Below are 26,263 nucleotides of genomic sequence, written 5' to 3' on the forward strand. Positions count from 1 at the left end.
ATGAAATTTAACTATCTCCTTGATGAAAATATGAACTACCTTACTAGCTGAATTAGTAGACTTCACTGCAATGAAGTGAGTTCCCTTGCTCAACCTGTCAACCACAACCATGATGGAATCATGTTGTCTCGATGTCCTCAGTAAACCTATAGTGAAGTCCATGGAAATCATAATAGGTTGCAATAAACTAGCTCGATGCCTATTGACAATCCAACTGACAATCCAAGCACCTTGTAACAAAATCAACCACCTCTTTCTTCAAATTTGGCCAATAGTAGAACTTCTTAGCAGATGTCAAAGTCTTCTAGTATCCAGGGTGGCCTGAATATGGCTTGACATGAAACTCTCATAAGGTAAGCTTCTCCAACTCACCACTATCAGGCTCATAAATCATGTTCTTAAATCTAACCAAGCCATCTACCTTGAGGTGATACTTTTCATCCATATCACCTTCACCCTGCTACTACAATCTCTGCTTCAGCTGCTGGTACTTCTCATCATGGTTCCCTGCATGCAGAATTTGTTCCTAAAAATCTATCCCATAATAGCTCATAACTGAAATATGGTTCACTTGTACTCTCTTATTGAGAGCATCAGCAACCTTGTTCTCCTTTCCATTAATGTACCTAATCTCAAAATCAAACTCATTGAGGGTATCCAACCATATCGCTTGCCTGAAATTCATATTAGGTTGGTCAAATAAGTACCTCAATCCACTATGATCACTCATTAAAACAAAACTCCTGCTAAGGAGATAATGTCTCCACATGTTCAATGCATGAATGATCACTGCCAACTCAAGATCATGAGATACATAGTTCTACTTGTGCTCATTAAGCTTCCTTGATTCATAGCCAACCACTTGTCCTTCCTGCATCATGACTCCATCAAGTCCTTCCTTGCAGGCATCTATACAAACCACAAACTTCTTATTAGGATCTTTAATCTTCAAGGCTGGAGCAGTTGTAAGAAAATGCTTCTACTACTCAAAACTAGCTACACACTCCTTAGTCCATTCGATCTTCTTCCCTATCCTTTGCAGGGATGTGATAGGATAGCCAGTCTTTGAGAAGTTCCTAATGAACCTCTTGTAATAACTTATTAGTCCCATGAATGATCTGACCTCATCCACATTCCTAGGAGTTGGTCATTCCATGATAACATTAATATTTTCTGGGTCCACTATTGTCCCTTCCTTGGAAACATGTCCCTAGTAATGAATTTGAGTCTAAAAGAAATTGCACTTGCTGAGATTAACATACAACTGACGCTCTCTCGACAACCTCAATACTACTATCAGGTGCTTTGCATGCTCCTTATCATTCTTTGAATATACCAATATGTCATCAACAAAATATATCACAAACTTATCCAGATAAGGGTGCAACACATTGTTCATCAAACACATGAAGGTAGCTAGAGCATTAGTAAGACCAAAAGGAACCGCCACAAACTCATAGTGCCCACACCTTGTACAAAAAATAGTCTTGTAGATGTCTTCTTCTTTAATGTGCACATGATGATATCCCGATTTCAGATCAATCTTCAAGAACGTTACAACACCCTTCAACTGATCAAAAACATCATCAATTCACAACAATGTATACTTATTCTTGATAGTCACTTTGTTCAACTGCCTATAATAAATTCACAATCTGAGAGTACCATCCTTCTTCCTTACAAAAAATACGGGTGCGCCCCAAGGTGACATACTTGGCCTTATGTATACTTTATCAAGCATTTATTTAAGCTTCAACTTCAGTTCCACCAACTCCAGAGTGCTCATTCTTTAAGTTTCCTTAGATGTTGGTGTTGCTCCCAACATCAAATCAATGGAAAAGTCCACCTCTCTATGAGGAGGAAACTCTAGAATCTCTGCAGAAAACACATCCTGGAAATGCTACAAAATAAGATACCTCTTTAAGGCTTCATCATCCTCATCCTCCTTCCGCTTGTCACTAGAAATATGAACTAAAAACAATACACATCCCTTCGTGAAACTGTGCTTTTCCTGCATAGTTATAACTATTTTCACTGATATAGGATTCTTCTTTCCCTACAAGATTCTCCTTTCCCCATCATCATCCAGACACTCAATGGCCTTGTCATAGCAATCTACCTTGGTCTTATGAATGAACAGACAATACATGCCCAAAAGCATTCTATATGATCCCAAAAGAAGTAGATTTATATGTGCTAATGTAGACATATTGTTAAGCTCAAATGCACAATATCTCACCCAGTGATGGACTCTTCTCTTGGTTCTTATAGCTAACTGCACCAACCAAGATTATGCATGCACTTCTTTACTCAAGAAACACTTAACCACTAGGTCAGTGTTGATATAACTATAATTATATCTAGGGCCAATCAAAATAGAAACAACTTGATCACAAAACTTACCTTCCATATCAATAATAGATGTCTGATGATCTGCTTGCTTATCATCCACCGCTGCATAAATCTGAGGAATACTCTAGCCTACATCTCCAACTGTCTATGCGTCCTGAGTACTGTATATCTTAGGCATGTCTCCTGTTGTGATGGAAAATATCTCCTGTGATGCTCTCCACAACAAGTCCAACACCTCAAAGGTTTCTTTCCATCACCTTTATTCTACTGCTCCTCAAGCTAAGACCCATGTCCTCTCTTAGTCACATTGAACTTATTATGAGGTCCCACATTCTTATTGGCACCTGCATCCTGAGATCTTCCTTGCTTCTTAAGCCATTTTCCTTTATCTTCTCATTACCTTTCCATTCACACTTGAACTCATGCTTGTGCTTAGAGTGCTCATAACAATGCTTTAACTTCTTGATGGCTTCCTCCAATGACCAAGGCTCATCATACTTGATCCAATCTTTAAATGCTAAAGAAAATACATTGACAAACCTTTGGACCTTCGTCTTCTCATCCTTGAGGTAGGGCACATACCTCAACAACTCCAGAAACTTGGTCGTGTACCCTTCATCTGTCATGGAACCCATATTAAGCTCATATAATTCCTTGTCCTCCCCGTCATAATATCTCTTGGACAAGTAATTCTTCCTGAAGAGTCCTTTAAACTCATGCCAACTCAACTCCTCTTCCCTGATTCCTTTGACACACTTAACATCTTCCTGTTGATTTTTGTGTAGCTCGGGAGGTACTCCAAGCCCTAGTGTTTGGAGGGAAAAGTGCCACAAGTAGGCTTGGAACCCAAGCATGGGGTTTTGCACCCATCGAGATTTGGGCTAAAACCATGATGAATTTGAGCACAGGAAAATTTGAGGCGATAGAGCTTGGCATGTCAATTCCAAAAATTCAAAGATCCCTCAAATCAAAGCTCTACAACTTGAGATACAAATTTTTGAAGTTGACAATTAATTATGGATAGTCAAGTCATGTAGGCTGGGTCCAAGAGACATGTCTCTTCAACAAATTCATGGAGCTCTTCTAAAGTGTATAAATAGAAGGTGTTGTGATTCGTTTTTACTCATCCAAGTGCATTCATCTCTTGTGTAAACACATCTAAGGTAGCGTAGAAGAGGAGGACAAGATGTGGAGGAGAAAAGGGTTGGGTTTTGACATGATTTTTCTTCCATTGTAGGTCCGAGTTACCTAAGGAGAAGCTACAGGGAAAAGTCAAGTGTTGAAAGGTTATTTGTGACAGTTTTTGTATGAGTTGTCTCTCCAAAAGAGGCCACAACTCTAGATGTGCCTTATAGGAAGGCCGCAGGCCTAAAAACACATGTACATGAAGCCTTAACACTACTATAAGGATTACAGGGAGGTCACAGGTGTACAGGGGTGTTTAAAGGACTGTTTGGGAGTTGGTTTTAACCCAGAATTATAGCCTTGCATTGGGAGACCTCTATGAAAGGAAGCCACATTATTTGAGGACTGTTTCAGTGGATTTAATTGGGTTGTTGCAGCGTGCAAGGTTCCCTAACCAAGAACATTCAAGAACAACAATATACAACAACACTTTATGATATGAAATATGAATGATTGATGTGTTTTGTGTAGGATTGAATTCTGGAGCATCGATCCTAGTGTAAGACAATTCTGGGCTGGTTTATGTGCAATTTTTTGGTGTGGGTTTGTCTCGGAATTGTAGGCAGCGAACCCCTATATGGTTGTAAAGAGGGAAGAAGTTGTAGTGGTTGTTGGAGGAGCCAAAACAACCTCAGACTTGTCCCAAGGTGGCAACAAAGGGAGCATCTTACATTGAGAAGAAAACCACAACTAGAGGTAAGGATATAGGGCTGATATGGACTGATATTAACCCTAGCTAGATTGCATTCTTAGCAACAGTAACACATCAGCTCATGAGATATATTTCCTAGGTGAGGACATGATTGGTGCCAAGATTTGTGCAATAGCTCCTCTATTGCAAAGCAAAGGGAAGATTGGTGGAGTCTGTGGGCAGACATGTGTAAGGGTATCCTAGGTGTGGGGATGCCCTAACTAGGTGCAGATGCTACAGCATGGACTTGGTATCTCGTGGACTGTTGGAGGGCAGTGTGAGAGAAGACAAAGTGTGTATTTGATTGGGCACTTATGGTATGTTGGAGGACATCGTGATAGTGTCCAAGTTGGAGCCCGGTGAGCAACACCTTGATGGACAAAGGTGGCTACAAGAAGAGGCAGTTTATGAGCTCAAGGGTCTGATCAACCAGGATCATTTTGTGGAGCCCGAGACTTGTGTGTGAAGAAGAACGTCTACAACAGAATATGGGCAGTCCTCCTAGCCCTTTTTCATTGTAGGAGATGGACATCTTGCAGTGATAGGTGGTAGCCCTCCATGCCCTATGTTGGTCTTCATCGGAGCAGCGTAGGAAGGCCATAGTGGGCGGAAGTCCTTGAGTAGCTAAGGAGCAACAATGGGAAGATTGAGAGTTGTTCACAAGTGGAGCTATGAAAAAATCGACAGGAATCACGATGTGTTGTGGCCTTGATGGAAAAAGGCACGAATAGAGAATATATTGGATAGTCGAGATTCAGTGGCCAAATGGACTTGGAGCATTGATAGAGGCATGAGTTGCAGATTGGGAGCCACAGGACTGGGTAGGTACAGGGTACAATCGAGAGGAGCTAAGAGAGCATGCGACAACCAAATGGTTAGAGTCTCTTGTTGAGGGCATATTGGTGGTCAATATACTGACACTAAGCCCCAGTTTGTATTCTTGTACTAGTGGATGTATGAGGGCCATTATCCTTGGTACAAGAGCCCTAGACTATTGTATAATATCAGTTGGATTAATATATCGAAGTTGGGTTATTATACAAAATTATAAAAAGTTATCTATATTTTGTGCATATGTGATTTACTATTGTTTATATTTCAATATGCGAAGTAGTATCATTGAGATTCTTGGTTTGGTAGCGTCATAGATTTTAAGATTCTATCCTAGACCCAAGGTCGTGGAAATTCAACATGGTATCAAAGTGTATCTGAGCTACTTTGAGGGACAATGAATCAGAGTGTGCACAACAATGCAAATCAAAGGGAGTTGTGGGTGTCTGGATCATGGAGCAGAGGATTTAGCTGAAGACATGGAGATATGGTCTCGATAGACTACATGAGGAGATGGGCTAGGAGTTCTGGTGGATCGATGGTGAACCTGGTGCACTTCAATACGTTGTGTGGCGATTTGTAGATCATGGACTTCCTATGTATTGTCATGGATGGTTGGGACAACTCGAGGGTTTCTTTGGCATGGAAGAGATCAGGTTGATTGAGATGACTTCGTGTCATGGACTTCAGGTTAGCAGGCTAGAGTCTTCATCATATCGTGATGTTGCATATCAGAGATTGGTGGGATTTGCACGAGTGGTATTTAATCAAGGAGGATAAGTGTTTGTAGGACTAAGAAAATGGAGATCATGTAGGCTCAGAGGGAGCAGCCCTATGGAGGTCTGGGATCTTCAAGTTCAAATGTGATGAGGTAGAGGCACTACTGAGATTGTCAGATTCATTCTACAGGGGATGCTATAATGATGGATGCCAGATGGGCTAGTGTCGTCGGATGATAATGGTTACTTCCTAGTCTTGGAAGTACCTCCCTCACTAAGAGAGAGTGCTTATTTTTGTGTAGCTTGGGAGGTACTCCAAGCCCTAATGTTCGAGGTTTGGAGGGAAAAGTGCCACAAGTAGGCTTGTGGGCCTGTAACCCAAGCATGAGGTTTTGCACCCATCAGGATTTGGGCCAAAACCATGTTGAATTTGAGCATGGGAAAATTTGAGGTGATAGAGCTTGGCGTGTCGATTCCAATGCTTCGAAGATCACTCAAATTGAAGCTCTAGAAACTTGATATACAAATTTTTGAAGTTGAAAACGAATTATCGATAGTCAAGTCATGTATCCTTGGTCCAAGAGACATGTCTCTTCAACAAATTCGTGGAGCGCTTCTGAAGTGTATAAATAAAATGTGTTGTGATTCGTTTTTACTCATCCAAGTGCATTCATCTCTTATGTAAACACATTTGAGGCAACGTAGAAGAGGAGGACAAGACGTGGAGGAGAAAAGGGCTAGGTTTTGGCATGATTCTTCTTCCACTGTAAGTCCGAGTTACCTCAGGAGAAGCCATAGGGAAAAGACAAGTGCTGGAAGGTTATTTGTGATGAATTTTATATGAGTTGTCTCTCCAAAGGAGGTTTCAGCTCTCGCTGTGCCTTATAGGAAAGCCACAGGCCTAAAAACACATGTACATGAAGCCTTAATGATGTTTTAGGGGTTATAGGGAAGTCGCAAGTGTACAGGGGTGTTTAAAGGACTGTTTGGGGGTTGGTTCTAGCCCAAACCTATAGCCTTGCTTTGGTAGACCTCTATGAAAGGAAGCCACAATATTTGAGGACTGTTTGGGTGCATTTAATTGGGCTATTGCAGCGTGCAAGGTGCCTTAACCAGGAACATTCAAGAACAACAGTCTACAACAACACTTTATGATATGAAATATGAATGATTGATGTGTTTTGTGTAGGATTGAATGTTAGAGGATCGGTCCTAGTGTAGGACAATTCTGGGCTGGTATGTGTGCAAGTTTTTTTGTGTGGATTTATCTCAAAATTGTAGGGAGAAGACCCTGGTATGATTGCAGAGAGGGAAAAATTTGTAGTGGTTGTTGGAGGAGCCAAAACCACCTCAAACTTGTCCCAAGGTGGCAACAAAGGGAGCATCTTTCAGTCAGAAGAAAACCACAGCTAGAGGTAAGGATCTAGGGCTGATGTGGACTGATATTAGCCCTAGCCAGATTACAGACTTAGCGGCAGTAACACATTAGCTCATGAGATAGATGTCCTAGGTGAGGACATGATTGGTGCCCAGATTTGTGCAATAACTCCTCTATTACAGAGCAAAGGGCAGATTGGTGGAGTCTGTGGGCAAACATGTGTAAGGGTCTCCTAGGTGTGGGGATGCCCTAACTAGGTGCAGATGCTACAACATGGACTTGGTCTCTCGTGGACTATTGGAGGGCAGTGTGAGAGAAGACAAAGTGTGGATGTGATTGGGCAATTACGGTCTTCTGGAGGACAACGTGATAGTGTCCAAGTTGGAGCCCAGTGAGCAACACCTTGATGGACAAAGGTGGCTACAAGAAGAGGCAGTTGATGAGCTCAGGGGTTTGATCAACCAGGATCAGTTTGTGGAGCTCGAGACTTGTGTGTGAAGAAGGACATCTATAACAGAAGATGGGCAATCCTCCTAACCCTTTTTCATTGTAGGAGATGGACATGTTGTAGTGATAGCTGGTAGCCCTTCGTGCCCTATATTGTTCTTCATCAGAGAAACATAGGAAGACCATAATGGGCAGAAGTCCCTGAGTAGTTGAGGAGTAGCAGTGGGAAGATTGAGAGTTGTTCACAAGTGGAGCTGTGAACAAATCAATAGGAGTCTCAATGTGTTGTGGCCTTGATGGACAAAGGCACAACTAGAGAGTAGATTGGATAGTCAAGATTCAGTGGCTAGATGGACTTGGAGCATTGATAGAGGCAGGAGCTACAAATCGAGAGCCGTAGGACTAGGTAGGTATAGGGTATGACCAAGAGGAGCTGAGAGAGCATATGACAACTAAATGGTCAGAGTATCTTGTTGAGGGCAGATAGGTGGTCGATGTACTGACACCAAGCCCCAGTTTGTATTCTTGTACTAGTGGATGTATGAGGGACATTATCCCTGGTATGGGAGCCCTAGACTGTTGTATTATATTAGTTGGATTAATATAATGAAGTTGGGTTATTGTACAAAATTGTAAAAAATTGTCTATTTTTTGTGCATATGTGATTTATTGCTATTTATATTCCATTGTGCAAAGTAGTATCATTGAGATTTTTGGTTTGGTAGCGTCAGAGATTTTAAGATTCTTGTTGGGTTGTGTTATATTCTTTCCACGACTAGCCCCAATAGTTAAATAGGGTGGGGGGGGAAGTCCCCCCTTCGTTGCGCTGATGCGCAGCAGGGGGTTTGAGGGGGGTGGTAGCCCCCTCTAGGGGGTCCGGGGCAGCGCCTAGGGGATTTTTTTTTTGGACCCTATATTAGGTGGGGCGAACCTACCTATGGTTTTGTGCATGGTTTTGGGTGCGATGGTTTTCGGTCCATGGTATTTTGTAGATCTGGTCAAGGGAATTATGGTTATGTTCTAATCCAAGGTTAATGGATTGGGGTTATGGATGCTTCGACATGTATATATATATGTATTGTAACATTGAAAGAAACATAATGAAAAATCAATTTGGTAGTCCTGGTTTTGGGATCCAAGGGAAAATCTCTGTGTATATTTGTTTTATTTGTTATGATCTCACTATTGTTTATTTTATGTGTTTTAGAATTCGTATGCATGTAATTTCTGTACGGGGTTAAAACCTACAATTCTATCCTAGACCCAAGGTCGTGGAAATTCAACACTTCCCACTAGATATCCACTTTTCCCTTGAGATTGAATATAGGTATCTTGACTTTCATGTTCTTTGAATAATCATGCAGTATGAAGAACTTCTTGTTGAAAATAGCAACAAGAAATGCTAAAAATAGCACTACTATAAATAGCAGTTCAGTCAGTGTTGATCTTAGTAACAATGGATGGAAAAATGGAAGTGCTAAAACTATCATTCTATAAATAGCATTTCGGGATACCTTCCTATTTTAGTTTGTCCCTAAACTAAAATAGTGAACGAAAATTCGAATTTGATCTTAGCAGCTGTTTGTAAAATAATTAATTAATTCAACTTGAGTTAATTAGTTAAGGAAAATCAAACATGAAGTCTATGTGGGGACATGCAACAGTTTCTCCATTAATTGAGGAATTTATCCATCAGTTAAAGAGATAAGGATGAGTTGTAATTAGTTGGCTCAGTTAACTGAGTCAAGTCTAGTTAGATTAATTCAAACAGTTTGTTGAATTAATGTAAGTTTAGTTAGTTAATGCTTGCATGCATATAACTATTGCACTTCAAATAACTGAGTATTCTCTCATAAATAACTCATGCATGTCAGTTTAGACAGAGACCCATTTGAGATTAGATGGAGGGGCAGTGTACTATCAGTTGCTAGAATATTCCATTGTGAATATTCCTTGCATGCAGAAGGAATTATTTCCTTGAGGATTGTGAAGTTACTTCTTTAGGTTAGTGAGTGTGATGAGGCCAATTCACACATGTGGCTTCACTGGACCCCAAGAAAAAATGCGCAAGGAAATAGGAGGCTTGGAGGGTTTGAGGAGCACATATACTATGTCTATTCAGTCTGTGAGCCATATTGTTTGATTGCAAAGAGAGGAAGATAGCTTGAGAGCTTATTATTTTGTAACTTGAACAAGATTTCCACTTGTATGATAATACAGAGATTAGGCTTTTAGGTTGAGGCTTTCCTCGGGTTATTTCTTCTGTGTTATGTGTGATAGATTTCTTATTCTTAATTATATGTGTTCTCTTGATCTTGCTCAATTCGATTAAGCTTCCGCAAAGTGTTGTAGAAGTAGATCTTGTATTGTGTTTTAGTATATTGCATAATCTGTTGATCTACAGTGGGAATTTCTACATGGTATTGGAGAAAAGGTGATCAAGGCTAAGAACAGTATACAGGAAGGAGAAGTTCAAAGTTTGTGGTTCCTAAATATAGAAATCGAGTTCTTATCACATCTCAATTTCACCTATGGCGTTTAGTGGTTTAAGACTCGAGTATGCCCTTGATGGCAGCTCGAGTTATATAGCCTGGAAGGATCACATGGAGGCAGTATTAGAGGATAACGGTCTAAAGGACTTCATTGATCAAGAAGTCCCCAACCCGACTGATGCTACTCAACTTGTAGAATGGAAGAAATGTGTGGCTAGAGCAAGGAGAATCCTCCTGGAGGGAGTTCAAGACCACATTGTCTCGAGCCTCCATGGGAAGGAGACACCATTTTTGATGTGGAAAACATTGAAAGATTTATATCAGAAGAACAACAATCAGAGGAGGCTGGCGCTAAAAGACAAGCTTCGTAAGATCAAGTGTGAAAAGGGCGACACAATCTCTACATATATGAACAAGCTCACCACCTGCAGGGATGAGCTTGGAAGTGTAGGGATCATGACCGTTGATGATGACATGGTGAGTCTTGCACTCCTCGGTCTTCCTAAGAGCTGGCATAACTACCAAGACTCGGTTAATGGAAGAGAAAAATTGCTAGATTGGGAACAAATTTGGTTGGATCTGATGCAGGAGGAAATAAGAAGAAGCACCATAGATGGATCCTCATCGAAGTAAGATGATGAGGAAAATCTAGCCTTAGCGAGTAAGGCAAGGAAAGGGAAAGCGAAGGTGTCCCATTCCAAATCCGGTTCTTCCCATGGTGGGAAGAAGATTGACAAATCGAAAGTGCGATGCTTTCGTTGTCATGAAGTGGGCCATTATGCTACGAATTGTCCACAGAAGAAATCCAAGAAGGGTTCCTTGAAGGTATCTAATGGTGAGGCATTGGCCTCACAGTTTGAGCTGGATTTCTCGCTTATCGCATGCGTGGTTTCATCCATGGTGGGATGTGTGTGGTACCTGGATAGTGGAGCTTCATTCCACATGTCAGGTGACAAGAATCTTTTCAGTACCTTGGAGGAGAAGGATCTCCAGATGTGAATTGAGATGGGCGATGATGGAAAGTACCGTGTTTCAAGTGAAGGTACGGTTGTGTTTTAGAGGGAGCATGGAGCTCCCCTCACCCTGACTGATGTAAAGTATGTACTAAGTCTGAAGAAGAATCTTGTGTTTGTCGCTATGCTAGAAGATAAAGGCTATGATGTAGTCTTTAGTCAAGGAAAGGTATTCCTGAGGCATATCGATACTGGACAAACAAAGCGAATAGGGGTTCGAGTCAAGAATCTCTACAAGCTAGAGGTAGACGACTATGCTGCTTTGAGTTCCAAAGCTGAGATGGTGCAGAGCCAAGATATTGGCGAGCTATGGCATAGAAGACTGGGCCACTTGCACCATGGAGCCCTGAAGATCATGCAGTAGATTTCTACCGGATTGCCCAAGGGAAAACTTGAGCAGACGACTACATGCAAAGGTTGTACTTTGGGTAAGTATGCTAAATATTCATTTCTAGATTGGAATAGTAGAGCTGGAGCAATCCTGGAGTGAGTTCACTCAGATGTTTGTGGACCATTCTCTACATCCTCCACCGCTAAACAAAGGTACTATGTTATTTTTATTGATGATTTTTCTCGTAGATGCTGGAACTACTTTATGCAAAAGAAGGATTAGACCTTATTGAGGTTTTGTGAGTTTAAAGCCTTGGTAGAGAAAGAATCTGGAAAGAAAATAAAAGCCTTGCATAGCGACAATGGTGGAGAGTATGTCTCCCAACAGTTTAAAGAATTCTGCGCTGCAGAAGGTATTAAACAGGAATTGACAGCACCCCATAACCCACAGCAGAATGGGGTGGCCGAAAGGAAGAACAGATCAATTGTGGGAGTAGCTCAAGCGATGTTGCATGACCAAAGCCTACCACTACATTTATGGGCTGAGGCATGCAATATAGCAGTATACTTGCAGAACAGAAGCCCGCACCGTATACTGGGAATGAAGACACCTATGGAGGCCTATTCTGGGAAGCGACCTGATGTAAGTCACTTCCAAATCTTTGGATCATCAGTTTACTGTCATGTGACCAAAGATGCCAGGAAGAAGCTAGACCCAACAGTTGAGTTGGGAATACTTGTGGGGTACACGGATACACCCCACAACTATCAGGTGTACCTGCCTTCCACTCAGAGGACTGTGGTATGCAGGGATCTGAAGTTCAACGAGCAGAAAGCCATGCGCTTATCACCTGAGAGGGAGCTTGAGTTGCATGCAGATGAGGAAACTTCAGTTCCTAAGGAGGAGGAGCCTCAGATTGATGTGGAGCATCAGCATGCAGAGGATCTGGGAGTGGATACATCCACTCATGTTGAGGCTTCCAGAGATGGGTGGAAAAGGTCAAGGGAAGCTGACAGGTTGATGCTGGATGCACGGGAGAATGTGGGACAACCATCTTCTCAACACAAACAGAGGAGGTCACCCGAGCGATACACTGGGTACATGACCCTGGTTGGGGAGTGTGTAGATACTGAACCTTCTTCATTCGAGGAGGCAGTGCAACAACTAGTCTGGGTTGATGCAATGGTAGAGGAGTACGACTCTATCATTTAGAACAGTGTGTGGGATGTTGTCCCAAGGCCTCAGGGCAAGTCAGTGGTGAGTTCCAAATGGCTTTACAAGGTAAAGCAGACAGCTGATGGTAGTGTTGAGAAATATAAGGCAAGGTTTGTTGCCTGGGATTTCGCATAGGTTGAGGGGATCGACTACGATGAGACTTTTGCTCCCGTAGCAAGGTACTCATCAATTAGATTGATATTGGCACTATCATCTTAGATGGGGTGGAAGATCCACCAAATGGATGTGAAGACAACATTCCTCAATGGGAAGATTGAGGAGGAGGTGTACATTGAGCAACCAAAAGGTTTCGAAACCTTCGATTGTGAGTCACATGTGTGCAGACTCAAGAGGGCTCTTTATGGGCTGAAGCAAGCACCCCGTGCTTGGTACACCAGGATCGACAACTATTTCACCGATTTGGGCTTCACCAAGAGTGAAGCAAATGCGAACTTTTACCACGTCATGGTAGAAGGTAAACCATTGATCATTGTTCTTTATGTCGATGATCTGATTTTGATAGGTGATGATCGGCTGATATAGTCTTGCAAGGAGGACCTTGCAAGAGAGTTCAAGATGAAGGACATGGGCCTTATGCACTACTTTCTAAGCATGGAGGTGTGGCAGAAAGATGGGGAAGTATTTGTGTCTCAAGGCAAGTACGCCAATGAGATACTTAGGTGCTTTCACATGGAGAAGTGCAAGCCCATGTAGGCTCCTCTCGCTGGGAATTGGAGGAAGGAGGATGCTACTTCAGGTGAGGTAGTAGTTGCTATTGCTTATCGGCAGCTGGTGGGTTCACTTATGTATCTAGTGAACACACGACCCGACTTATGCTTTGTGGTGAACCAGCTGAGTCAAGCTATGGTTTAGCCTACCAAGCTGTTTTGGAAGGCAACGAAGCATGTGCTGAGATACCTCAGAGGCACATCTCAGTTCGGATTGTGGTACAAACGGACAGAGGGAGTGAAGCTTCAGGGCTTCACAGATGTGGATTGGGCAGGGAGTCCATCAGACCGGAAGAGCACTTCTGGAGGAATCTTCAACCTTGGTTCAACTGCAGTTTCCTAGTACAGCAGGAAATAGAGATCAGTTGCACTTAGTTTAGTAGAGGTTGAATACATGGCTGCTAGTCAGGCTACATGTGAGGCCATTTGGATGCGAGAGATTCTAGTGGGATTGTTTGGTCAGATGATGGATCCTACAGTTATCTACTGCGATTACCAGAGTTGTATCAAACTCTCGGAGAATCTAGTTTCAGTATTCACTTTAAAGACACATTTATGTGTAGTGTGTAAATAGAGTTTCAGAAGGATTTAGTAGGCATACCTTTATAAACAATAACCTGCAACATCATTGAATTTATTTTGTTTGCAACAATCACAGTTGAAATGCATCAACATGATGGCACGAGTCAGCGAGAGAGTCAGAATCCATCTTTCCCTTCTCTTATTCATTCTCTTATTTTTGTTTTTCTTCACGTTTTCTTTCTCAAGGTTTTAATTCACCATTTGTTTGCACTCTCAGGGTTTTTAGATGTATCCATGATATGAACATGGAGCAATTTCCAGCAAAGCAATATGGCAGCCACTAAAAAGAAAATTGTCATATCCTCAGACTATTGTAAATATTTTATTTACCATAGTTAAGAAAAAAAAAATATTATTTGTTGTATAAACTTATATATATATATATATATATATATATATATATATATATATATATAATTTAATTTAATTTTTAATTTTTATTATTTTTTCAGTAAATGGAAATAAAAAGAAAAAAAAATGATTTCCTAGTAACAGGGATATCATGTAACTTCTGAGGAGAGAAGTTAAGACATGGATAAAAAAAAAAAATAGTTGCAAACCCTAACCGCCCTTTCCCCCAACCGTGGAATGGTTTCCAGGAAAAGGAGGGGGAAGAGGGAGAAAAAGGACTGTGCTGTAGAGGACAGGCAGTAGGAAAAAGGGGAGGGGTCTTACCACGTCTGGTGAGGATCAGATGGTAAGGGCACAGAGCGCGTGCAACTAGCAAAGACGGTAGTCTTTGAGTAAGCTAGGGGGGAGACTGGTCTCGAAAGACAGTCTCAAGGTTAGGTGGATGACTAGCTGCAGAGAGCAGTGGTGACCTTATCTAGGAACAGAAAAAGGAAGTGCACTTACAGAAGGCGACACAGGTATGCGGCCCTAACTTGAACCAAAAGAAAAAGAATGTTTACTTTCCGTAGCTTGCAATTCTTTAGAGTAGTGTGAAAGGGTAAAAAAAAGAAAAGAAAATAGGGAGGTCGGGTAGTTCTCTATATAAAATGTTATCCGGGTAGTAGTGGCAGTACGTTTTCAAGAAGAGGGTCAAACCCAGAACTTCACAGTTAACTGTCTCTGTTTAGACAAATTTCTTCTCTTAGATTGAAACTAAAACATGCTGGTAATTTGGGCGTTGACAATATTTGGTAAGGGCTATCAAAATGAATTTGTCGTGAAGAATTATACCTCATATAATAACCAGTTTTCAAGAAGCACATTGATATCTGGTATCACCATCTGATTGTGTGGTCAAGAGGATCATGTTGTTGCTATATGTTTCGACCGAGGAACAGGAAGCAAATTTTTTGACTAAGGCATTGTCAAAATGAAAGTTCGAGTTCCACAGAGACAAGATTGGGGTTACTAATAATCCCTTTCTTGTTGAGAGGGAGTGTTGAAAATAGCAACAAGAAATGCTAAAAATAGAATTGCTAAAAATAGCATTGCTATAAATAGTAGTTCAGCCAGTGTTGATCTTAGCAACAATGGATGGAAAAATGGACGTGCTAAAAATAACATTCTATAAATAGCATTTCGGGATACCTTCCTATTTTAGTCAGTCCCTAAACTAAAATAGTGAAGTAAAATTTGAATTTGATCTTAGCAGTTGTTTGTAAAATAATTAATTAATTCATCTTGAGTTAATTAGCTAAGGAAAATCAAACATGAAGTCTATGTGTGGACATGCAACAGTTTCTCCATTAATTGAGGAATTTATCCATCAGTTAAAGAGATAAGGATGAGTTGTAATTAGATGGCTCAGTTAACTGAGTCAAGTCCAATTAGATTAATTCAAATAGTTTGTTGAATTAATGTAAGTTTAGTTAGTTAATGCTTGCATGCATGTAACTACTGCACTTCAGATAACTGAGTATTCTCTCATAAATAACTCATGCATGTCAATTCAGACAAAGACCCAGTTGAGATCAGATGGAGGGGTAGTGTACTATCAGTTGCTCGAATATTCCATTATGAATATTCCTTGCATGTAGAAGGAATTCTTTCCTTGAGGATTGCGCAGTTACTTCTTCAGGTTTAGTGAGTGTGATGAGGCCATTTCACACATGTGGCTTCACTGGACCCCAAGAAAAACTGTGCAAGGAAATAGGAGGCTTGGAGGGCTTGAGGAGGACATATACTATGTCTATTCAGTCTATGAGCTGTATTGTTTGATTACAGAGAGAGTAGGATAGCTTGAGAGCTGATTCTTTTTGTAACTTGAAAAAGATTTCCACTTGTATGATAATACAGAGATTGGGGTTTTAGGCTGAGGCTTTCCCCAGGTTATTTCTTCTGTGTTATGTGTGATTGATTTCTTATTCTGAGTTATATGTGTTCTCTTGATCTTTCTCAATTCGATTAAGCTTCCACAAAGTGTTGTAGAAGTAGATCTTGTATTGTGTTTTAGTATATTGCATAATCTGTTGATCTACAATGGGAATTTCTACACTTCTTCATTCCAGACAACCATGTTGAGGGATCTTCTAATTTATTCACTTCCCCATCAAAAGTAGGAGGCCTGACTTTCCTGAACTCATATGGAAATTACCCCCTCTCACTCCTCTTATAAGGATGTCGATGATAATGATGATGATGTCTCTCAGAACTGAGCTGGAATAAAATCCATGAGTGCTAGCCCACCTATCAAGTGCATCCAAAGATCTGCCACCTCTGACTGTATCATCTCTATCCACCATGTGTCTTCTTTGAGACTTGCTACCATATACCCCATTGGTATTCTCCTCCTGCCTATCTCCATGATTGTTCCCCAACTGTACCTACTTTTGCGAATATGTAAGGCTCTGAAAAATCACTGCATTAACTTCTACTTGTTTTTCCTAAGCTCTAACAAGTCTTTCTTGTGCCTTAATCAACATGTTATTATATGCTTCGCAACTTCTGATTTATGCCCTTAGACTCCTCAATGTATCTGCTAGATCAAGAGAATACTCTTCTCCTTGCTGTTCAATTGACCTTTCCCATTCCACTAATTTCACATCAGGTCTATAAGGGGAGTCATGTGAATTGCAATCCACTACTCTACTCTTCATCTCTGATCTTCTATTTCCCGCAAACATACCATGTTAGATAAACCAAATATAAGACAATCAAAATCATACCTTAGTGTATCTCAAAGGAGGCTATCACATCTGCACAACACAGTCCATATTAGCATGACACACACACACACATAACAACACATATCAATATCATGATGCATACGTAATAATAATACAAACTACAACAATAACTACACAGATGATAACCATAACCATCTACACGTACCTTGAGGTCCAGTGCTACAACCTCGTTCTAATACCACTCTGTAACACCTCCTCCCACATTTAACCACTTTTATGATCTCTCTAGGGTAAACATGAGCTGAGTGCTACTATGACATGACACAACCTCCAAGTTCTAGTTATGGAAGTGGGGCCTACAAATCAGAACAAATACTACCACCCCTTAGGGACACTAGATCACTTAGTAGCATGACAACAACCCCTGGTGATCAATCCCTGAGCTTGAACTCATTTTCAAAAACTTGAAACCCCAACCACACCAATAACACATTGTGCATGTAGTTATGACCAAGATCTCCCTATTTTGTGCATGTGGTTGCGAGGTCTGTGCCACTTTTTCAAAGATGACCTATAGGCCATTGCCCAGAAATGTCCAGAACTCTCCAGAATTGGGTCTAAGGTGCTAACAAGTCTAAAAAACCAATACTCAAGCAAGATCTTGACCAAGACATGTCTAATGCATGATACACATTTCATCAAATGGATAGTAAACATAGAAGCTACAAGTCATGAATGCATACTAATAATAAACTTTTAAACTTCATCAAAGAATTATCAAGAAGGTCCAATGCCCTCTCAAGATAGCTACACCAACACATGTTAGCCTACACATTCATCAACCATTCAATAACTTATCAATCATGAACAAGATCCATAACATGAGTACATCATATAACCGTGCATATAACCAACTTGTAACCAACATAGAATCCATGACAGACCAACCATAAGATCAACATAATAACTAGTACAAGTGCTCATCAATCATAATAAGAAAATGGCTTATATTAACATATGCAAAGGCCAACCAAGTCAAGGACTTCCACATACAACCCGACCATAGATTGGCTGAACCAAATCTCTCTTTCAACCAATCAACCTTGTGCCATTTTCCAAGCATGATGTGGGATCATATGGGTTAAACCAAAATAGAACCAACCAGGGCTTCCAGAGGCCAAACCACCTCAATCCTCAACCAGAGTGATTTCACCTAAACCAATCCAGAAATCACTAACATCAAAACAAGTTTAGATGCCTTCGACTTCCTTCACCAGCTCCACATGAATTTTCCTATCTCCACCCATTCGTCAAGAGTTCCAGAGAAAGCCCATCAACGCACTTGACCCTTGGGAATTTTCCCGAGACCTCCTCAATAGGATCTAAGTCTACTGGCCATCCAAAGCTAAATCAAATAAAGGACCTGCTACATCATGTCCAACTAGGAAATGGCAAGGTAAGGTTGAAATCACTGTTAATCTAGACAAATCCCATGCCAATGAAAACAAAATAACCAAAGAACTACATGCATGTACCATGCATCCAAATCTCAACAAGGAAATTACACATGCAACCTATTACCTGCAATGAAATCCAACTGCAGCTGTCGATCCAACCTTCTTTTCCGTTGTCCTCCAATTCCTTGTTCTTGTTCTTTGCTTGCTTCTCTCTAAGTCCAAGTGAATGTTATGATGCTCCAAGAATGCTTTAAGTGTGCAAGAGTGTAAGAGTATGGAAGAAGAGAGCCAAGTGCTAAACTGACAAAATTTGTGACTCTGTTTCTCTGATACCTTTTTATCATTGATGTCTAGTCTCTTCCTTTCCTTTTTCCTTTTTTCTTTATTGTCCTCTAATGTCTCTCTAATTTCACTTGCATGCATATTTGTGTCTCTTCATCTCCCTTTTCTCCTATTTTAATTTATTTGCTTAATTAAATGCCATTTATTGCCTTTTTGCCTTTGCTAATGCCATTGCCAATTTCCATAGCCATTATTAAACCACAAGTGATGCCCACTATAATGTTTTCCCACCATTTAGCTTGGAATACATGTTCCATGATCTTGGTCTTATTTTATTTACATGGAAAATCAACCAGGGGCTGTTACAAATGGTTCCTCTTAAGTTGAGGGTTGTTGTGACAAGACTATATGAGAATGTTATTGCCAAGTTTAGGACCATTCAAGGGTTCGTTGGAATAAATTAAAAGCAATGTTGGAGTTAACCAAGGCTGTCCCTTATCCCCTACCCTTTTTAGCATATACAATGATAAACTGGAAGAGTGTTTGGAAGATGTAGGTTGTGTTGGCCCCATGTTCACTGGCCCTAGTCATAACTCTTCTCCTTTATGCTAACAATATTGTTCTTTTGGTGAGGATCCATTATAATCTTTGCAAGTGACTAAGAATCCTCCAATATTTCTGCTCCAAGATGGGTATGACTAATAATATTAACAAAACTAAAGTCATGATAATTAAATTAAGAAAGATCACATATGATGCTTTCAAATATGACAACAACTACTTGGAGGAAGTTCCTTCATACAAATATCATGGGATCGATATCCATCACAAGTTCAATTGGAATTATAACATTGAGAAAAGGATAAATGGAGGAACATGGAAAGAAAACTCTCTTAAACCCCTACACCTTTCCCACTTGATGTATTCTAGTCCCTATCGCTACTTGTGGTCTACTGATTTTGGTCATTGTTCCTTTTTTCTTTTTCTTTTAAATATTAATTGCAAAAATAAAATGCTTTTAGTATCAAGAGGGTTAAACTAGGATATTGCAATAATATCAACATACAAGCTTGTAGCTCTGTAATTTATTATATCAACCTACATCCCTGTAGGATTCGATTCTATATTTTTTTCTTTATGTTTAAAAAAGGGCTTATAGAAACAAATTTTATAGGGATGTAGGTTGACATAATAAATTACATATTCATTCCCTCTGATAAGATAAATAGGCCCATATAATTGATTCTATAAGCCTATAGAATCAATTCTATAGGCTTATAGAATCAATTATATGGGCCTATTTATCTTATCAGAGGGAATGAATATGTAATTTATTATGTCAACCTACATCCCTATAAAATTTGTTTCTATAAGCCCTTTTTTTAACATAAAAAAAATCCCTTAGAAGTTTGGACCTACTGTGTCATAAGTTGAGCTTGAATTACCTATTCACATTAACTACATGTAATGTAATATATGTGCCCTTTGTAGGCTTGGACCTTCACTTAGATGTTATGGTATGTTAGTTAATAATACAATGTAAAGGATGCATAACATAATCACTGGTTAGTTTAATGTGATAACGTTAAGTTTAATATTGATCATATAAATTTTATCCTAATATTGTTACGCACATAAAAATTACAATATTGTATGCAATATGTTTGATAGCTTAATTTATAACTTAAATGTTAAATACTAAACTACCCTATATCACTTATTTCAACAACTCTTCTATGATACACTTATGTTTTTTCTACTTAATATTTTTTTTTTTTGAATATATCACTCAAGAACTTGGTACAACAGCTTAATTTATAACTGAAATGTTAAATACTAAACTACCCTATATCACTTATTTCAACAACTCTTCTATGATACACTTATGTTTTTTCTACTTAATATATATTTTTTTGAATATATCACTCAAGAACTTGGTACAACATTTGATAGAGTTGTTTTGTTTCAATTTCAATATCATCACATAGTTTATATACCTTTTCCTCTCATTATTATTAGATTATTTCTCTATGCCCTAATTCATTTGATTAGCTTCATAGACATAGTTACATTAAAACCAAATTTTATATAATTTTGTCTCTCATTATTACTCAGATTATTTCTCCTTCCCCTACTTCATTACCTTCATAGACATAGTTACGTTAAAAGCAAACCTTCATAGACATAGTTACATTAAAAGCAAAATGCATAATTTTTTTTTGAATAATCACGCACATTTTTTATTTGAAAATTATTTTTGTCATCTCCATTAGATTGATAACTTTGATTCCCTGATTTAACTACCTTGCAAATTTAATCAATTTTGATATTACAGAGTTAAAATCAATCGATAACTTGCAACAAGTTGCAAACAATACTATGTGACTTTCCTTAAATTTCCTGTAGTTGATAATACACTTCCCTCTCTCTCTCACCCTGCAGTGGTCAATACCTATCAGAATTCACTAACCACAGCTTAACCATACCTATTGGCATTCACCGACTTACGCAACATAGTAACTAAACCGTCATATCCCCTGTATCTCTTCACAATCACCATTGAATCTGGACATTGAATTCTTCTTTTCTTCCATAACAGTCAACGGGATCAAACCCACAACGCTGAATGACTGAAAAGCTTGCTCTCCAAAATTGTTAACCTGCAATGATGCGAGTGCCTAAAGGTCTAATCAGAAATGAGAGGGAGTTCCGAGAAATATAGAGATTCGTAGGGTGCCATGGCTTCCACTCATCGCCACCTCCAGATCTATGACACTGGCCGCCCTGTTTCGACAATGTCTTCCACGGAAGGCCAAGGATCGAATCTCACAATAACAACTGCTGAGGGTGAATTGATTCCAGGCCTGCCCAACGACATTGCTATCCGCTGCCTGGCAAAGCTCAGCACCGGCAGCCGCGCCATTGCCTCTGCCGTTTCCAGCGTATGGAGATCGGCCCTGGACCCTCGCCTCGCCTTCACGTCGGAGGCTCGAGTCGCGCTGGGCGCCTTTGGTGACAACTACCTCTTCCTCGCTTTCCTCCAGCAAAAGGACAATCGCATTATTCTCCAGCGCTACCTGGTTGATCTGGTGCAGATGAAAGGGAAAACCATAGAAGACCCACTCTTGTTACCCCATGTGACCGAGGGCTTGTCGAAGTCAGCGAGGGACATGGTCTCCGGGGGTTTATTAGCAGAGCAGCTCGACGGCTACGCTAAGTTGATCCTCCACCTGGAGCAGTCCTCCTTCAAGAGCTTCAGCTATTACCCCCCGGTGGCCGCCATTAACGGTAAGCTCTTCTTCCTGCTTGAGTACGCAGAGTTTGCTTACGATGTAACTCTAATGCTTAGCTATGTCCCATACTGTAAAAACAACAATGACTGTTGGGCTGTTTTGCCGTCTATGAACTTGAGGAAACGGAGATGTTTTGTCTGTGGGAGCATTGGGAAATATATTTATGTTGCGGGGGGGCTGACGAACGAGAGGCTCGAGGGCCCTTTTGTGGGTTTGGGAAAAAGGAGCGCCGAGAGATTTGATACCGAGACCAACGAATGGGAAATTTTACCCAGTTTGAACAGAGAGAGGGTCAATGCCATAGGGTTTGTGTTGAATGGGAGGTTTTGTGTGATGGGAGGAGTTGGGAAGGGGTCGAGGACGTCTAGTGAGTTTTATGATCCGGAGGCGAGGAAGTGGGTTTTGGTGCCCAAAATGTGGCCGAAGCCGACTTACTTGTCCTATTTTATGCGGGATGTTGTGGTTGTGGAGAATAGGGCTTATGCAAAGAGGTTAAATTCTGAGCAGACCGTGTTTTCTTTGAGTGTGTGGGAGTATTGCCAGGAGCGTAACCGATGGTCAGATTTGGGTGTTGTGATTCGGCATATTTCGAAGCTGGTTCTATGTGATTACAGGTTGGTGTCTGTTGGTGACGAGCTTTGGATCGTGGGGATGAAACCGGATGCAGAACCAGGGTTCAATGTGTTGGTGTGTAGGCCCGGCACGCGGTCGGAGAGGGAAGAGGGGCTTAAATGGAGAAAATTGGAATTGGGATGGGATAAACACTTTATTCTCTTGCTCTCTTGCTTTTCTTTCTAGTAGGAAATATGAAATTTCTGTTCATGCTGCCCATTTGATCTATTAAAATGCCATTCGGGTATATATCTAATCCGTCGACAGATCATTGGAAAACAGCATCACATTCATTATAAAGACAGTGAGCTTTGTTTATACTTTATGATGATAATCTTCTAATTGGTGCTGTATCAAAATTGATAATAAGCTGTTTGTATTTGGAATGTTTTATGGTGATCTGCATTTTCCATCTTGTGGCATAGAAGATAAATTCTCAATTGCCCCAACTGGGTGTATGAACTACTTTTGTATGTCTGTTAATAATATGACACGCACATCAGGGTTATCCTACCTTAACGGGATTCATAGTCGTTTTTTATCTTTCTCCTCTCTGCTGAAATTTTCAAGATAAAACTATTGAGTATGAACACAGAAATAGCTGAAATGTCATGTTTTGGAACATCTACTTTTTAATGAGTAAATGACTTGTTAGCTTCTTTTTTATAATGTTTGGTATTAACTCCGAAACTTGTGTTTCCTTGACACAATAAAAACAAATCGCCACAGCAACAGAATAAAGTCGCAACTTACAAGCCATTGTTGTTAAAGATCATCATCATTGTAAGATTCAGAAACAACAAATTGAAAAACTACTAGGAGAAAAATGAGATTGCAACTGAAATAATCTTTATCTATCTGTCTGCTATGTCTACATTTCAATATGTACATGGCTGCTTCTTAGCTTCTTATTCATATTGTTTCCTATAAACATCAAATTGTCACAGCAACAGAGGAAAGTCACAAGCCATAGTAGTCATCGTCTGTGTCAGATCAGACCATGGCAAGTAAGTTCTGCACTCAGGAGTTTAACCTTAATTTTAGATAGCTTAAAACAGAAAACACTAATCAAAATAACAGCTATAGAATGCGTAAACCTACAAGCACATGCTGCTGATAATATGAACAGCAAACACACAGATTTGAATCCTCAAAACAGCATCTGTATTCTACTAACTCTAAAAGAATAAAATCACAATGCAAAAGCTCAAAGCTCTTGCTAACCAATCCACTGGTGTGCCCCTCATCTATTTTCTAGAATAAAAGACAGAAGATACATTATAACTAGGTCCATGCATGAAGTGCCCCCACTGACAGAGTTAAATTCTACCCCTAATCAATACAGCCAGTGCACCCTCCTGGATGAATAACAGTGCCAGAGTTAGTGCACCCCAACCGGAGGGTGACTGTGCCATGTATGCATGCACGAACATGCACACTCCTCAGGATTTGTGCTCTCACTATCTCCTCATGCAAGTGCTCTAACTACCCTGGCATCTACACCCTTGAATAAATCATATATGTGTCTAACTAAACTGAACTGAAATAGAAATCGAACTGAACTGGAACTTTTAAATCTGAAACAGTAAGGAAACAAGTTTAATTGAAGGTGGCAAAACTGAAAATAAACTAAGATCAGTGCATACATGTGAGGGTATGCATGTGCCCTCTACTCTACATAACTATGCCTTCCTGACACTTTGCTGCACACAAGGACCTTGGCAAACTGTTGCCAGAGCTGCTGCTGTAAAAGCCTTCCTTAAATGTGTACTTCCTGCTGCTGCTGTACGGATCTGCTTCTGTACCTGCTGACTGTATGCGCTGGTGCAGTGAAGAATAACTGAGCTAAACTGGTGAAAATCTATCATTGTGCAAGGTTCAGAAGCTCGAAACAGATTGATAAACCACTAGGAGAAAGTGAAGTTGCAAAATAAGCAAATCACCTCAGCAATAAAGGAAGGTTACAAGCTGTAGTAGTCAAACATCATCATCCGTGTAATATTCAGAAACTTAAAATAGACTGACAAAAACAACTACGAGAAAATGAGAGTTGCAACTGAAGAAATCCTTATTTAGTGTCTATTATTCCTTCTGATATTGTTTAAGGTGGTGCCAACATGCAAGAGGTTCCAAAATGAACGAAGTTCACCGGATTAACACAAACAATAGGTTTCGCTTTTCTTGTACCCTCTGAAACATTTGGGAGAATAATGGCAACATTGCAGGTTTGTAGGGGAGTAAATCCATTGTCTGCTTTCAGAATTTGAAAGTATATAATTTTTTTTTTTGGGTGTCTCCAGTTGGTTTGACGGGGGATTTGAACTTTGAATTTCATGGTGTACACAATACTTCATAAAACGACGATTGCCAATAGAGCTTCCCATGTGAGTAAGAAAGTGTACAACCTTTATCAGTAAAGCTGTAATGCTTTTTGGTGATATTGGCTACCATTAAATTCTAAACTGTGGTTCTTGACAACCAAATCACCATAGCAATAAATAATGTTACAAGTTGTAGTAGTCAAACATCATTATTCATGCAAGTTTTAGTAACTTAAATAGACTCACAAAAGCTACTGGGAGAAAATGAGATTTGCAACAGAAGAAATCTTTTTTTAGTGTCTATTATTTCTGCTGATATATGTTTAAGGCGGTGCCAACATGCAAGAGGCTCCAAAATTAATAAAGTTCACTGGATTAATACAGACAATAACTTTCTCTTTTCTTGTACCATCTGAAACATTTGGGAGAATAACGGCTGCATGGCAGGTTTGTGGGGGATTAAATCCATTGTCTGCTTCTGGAATCAGAATGTGGACAACCTTTAGGGGTAAAGCAAATAATACCAGAAAAAGACCATAAATCAAATGGAGAAGTCATGATTAAGACTAAATACGGTCATTAGTCAATACCAATAGTCAATATCAGAAAGTGCTAAAAGTTAGACAATTTCTCTCGTAAACTGCTTTTTCATTAACTGCTTTTATTCACAATTCTCTGTCTAAAAGAGCAGATCTCAGCTATTTAATATTTGAATAGAGATAATTTGACCTTAGTTCTCGTATTAATGTTGGGAAAAACACTGAGAGGGGGGGAGGGGGTGAATCAGTGTTTTAAACCCAAACTTTCAGTTTTATATTCTGAGAAATATACACTACTGTTATTAAGGCAGCCTGCGTATATATGCTACTTTAGAGAAGGAAACCTGTGTATATCTAGTTTACTGATTTTTTATCTATTTTATCAAATGATTATTTTTAATCAATGCATCAATAAATTAATTACTTTTCAGTATGCAGTAAAGAACATAAATAAATCACACCAAACACACATAGAACACCAAGATTTTAAAGTAGAAACCCAGTGTGGGGGAAAACCACTGCTGTCGCTGTCTCTATCTTCTTTTTTATGATATAAATAAAAGTATTACATTTGTACTGATGCAGTGTCTTGTTAGTACACAGACACCCACTTACAGAAAGTGACAATCTTCTCTTCTTTTCCAGCACCCACACGAAGGGAGCTCCAACCACCTGATCTCGTTTATCGGCTCCTACTGGAAGGGAGCTTCTACCCCCT

At 39.9% G+C, this 26,263-nt stretch overlaps 1 protein-coding gene across 1 annotated transcript; it reads left to right on the top strand.

The window, feature by feature from the left end:
- Positions 1–21,228: 21,228 nt before the first annotated feature.
- LOC149167438 (F-box/kelch-repeat protein At1g16250-like) lies at positions 21,229–23,066 on the top strand. Its single transcript, XM_089432981.1, has one exon. It carries the CDS (start codon positions 21,519–21,521, stop codon positions 22,869–22,871), a length of 1,353 nt encoding a protein of 450 aa, XP_089289107.1. The 5' UTR covers positions 21,229–21,518; the 3' UTR covers positions 22,872–23,066.
- The last annotated feature ends 3,197 nt before the right edge of the window (positions 23,067–26,263 follow it).

The sequence above is a fragment of the Pinus tabuliformis genome, chromosome 5_1 (genome assembly GCF_031772625.1).
Source record: "Pinus tabuliformis cultivar Carrire ecotype Pingquan chromosome 5_1, CPIR1, whole genome shotgun sequence".
In the NCBI taxonomy this organism is placed as follows: Eukaryota; Viridiplantae; Streptophyta; class Pinopsida; order Pinales; family Pinaceae; genus Pinus; species Pinus tabuliformis.

Coding starts and splice junctions, on each gene's coding strand:
- LOC149167438 (XM_089432981.1), top strand. CDS start 21,519: ATGGCTTCCACTCATCGCCACCTCCAGATCTATGACACTGGCCGCCCT.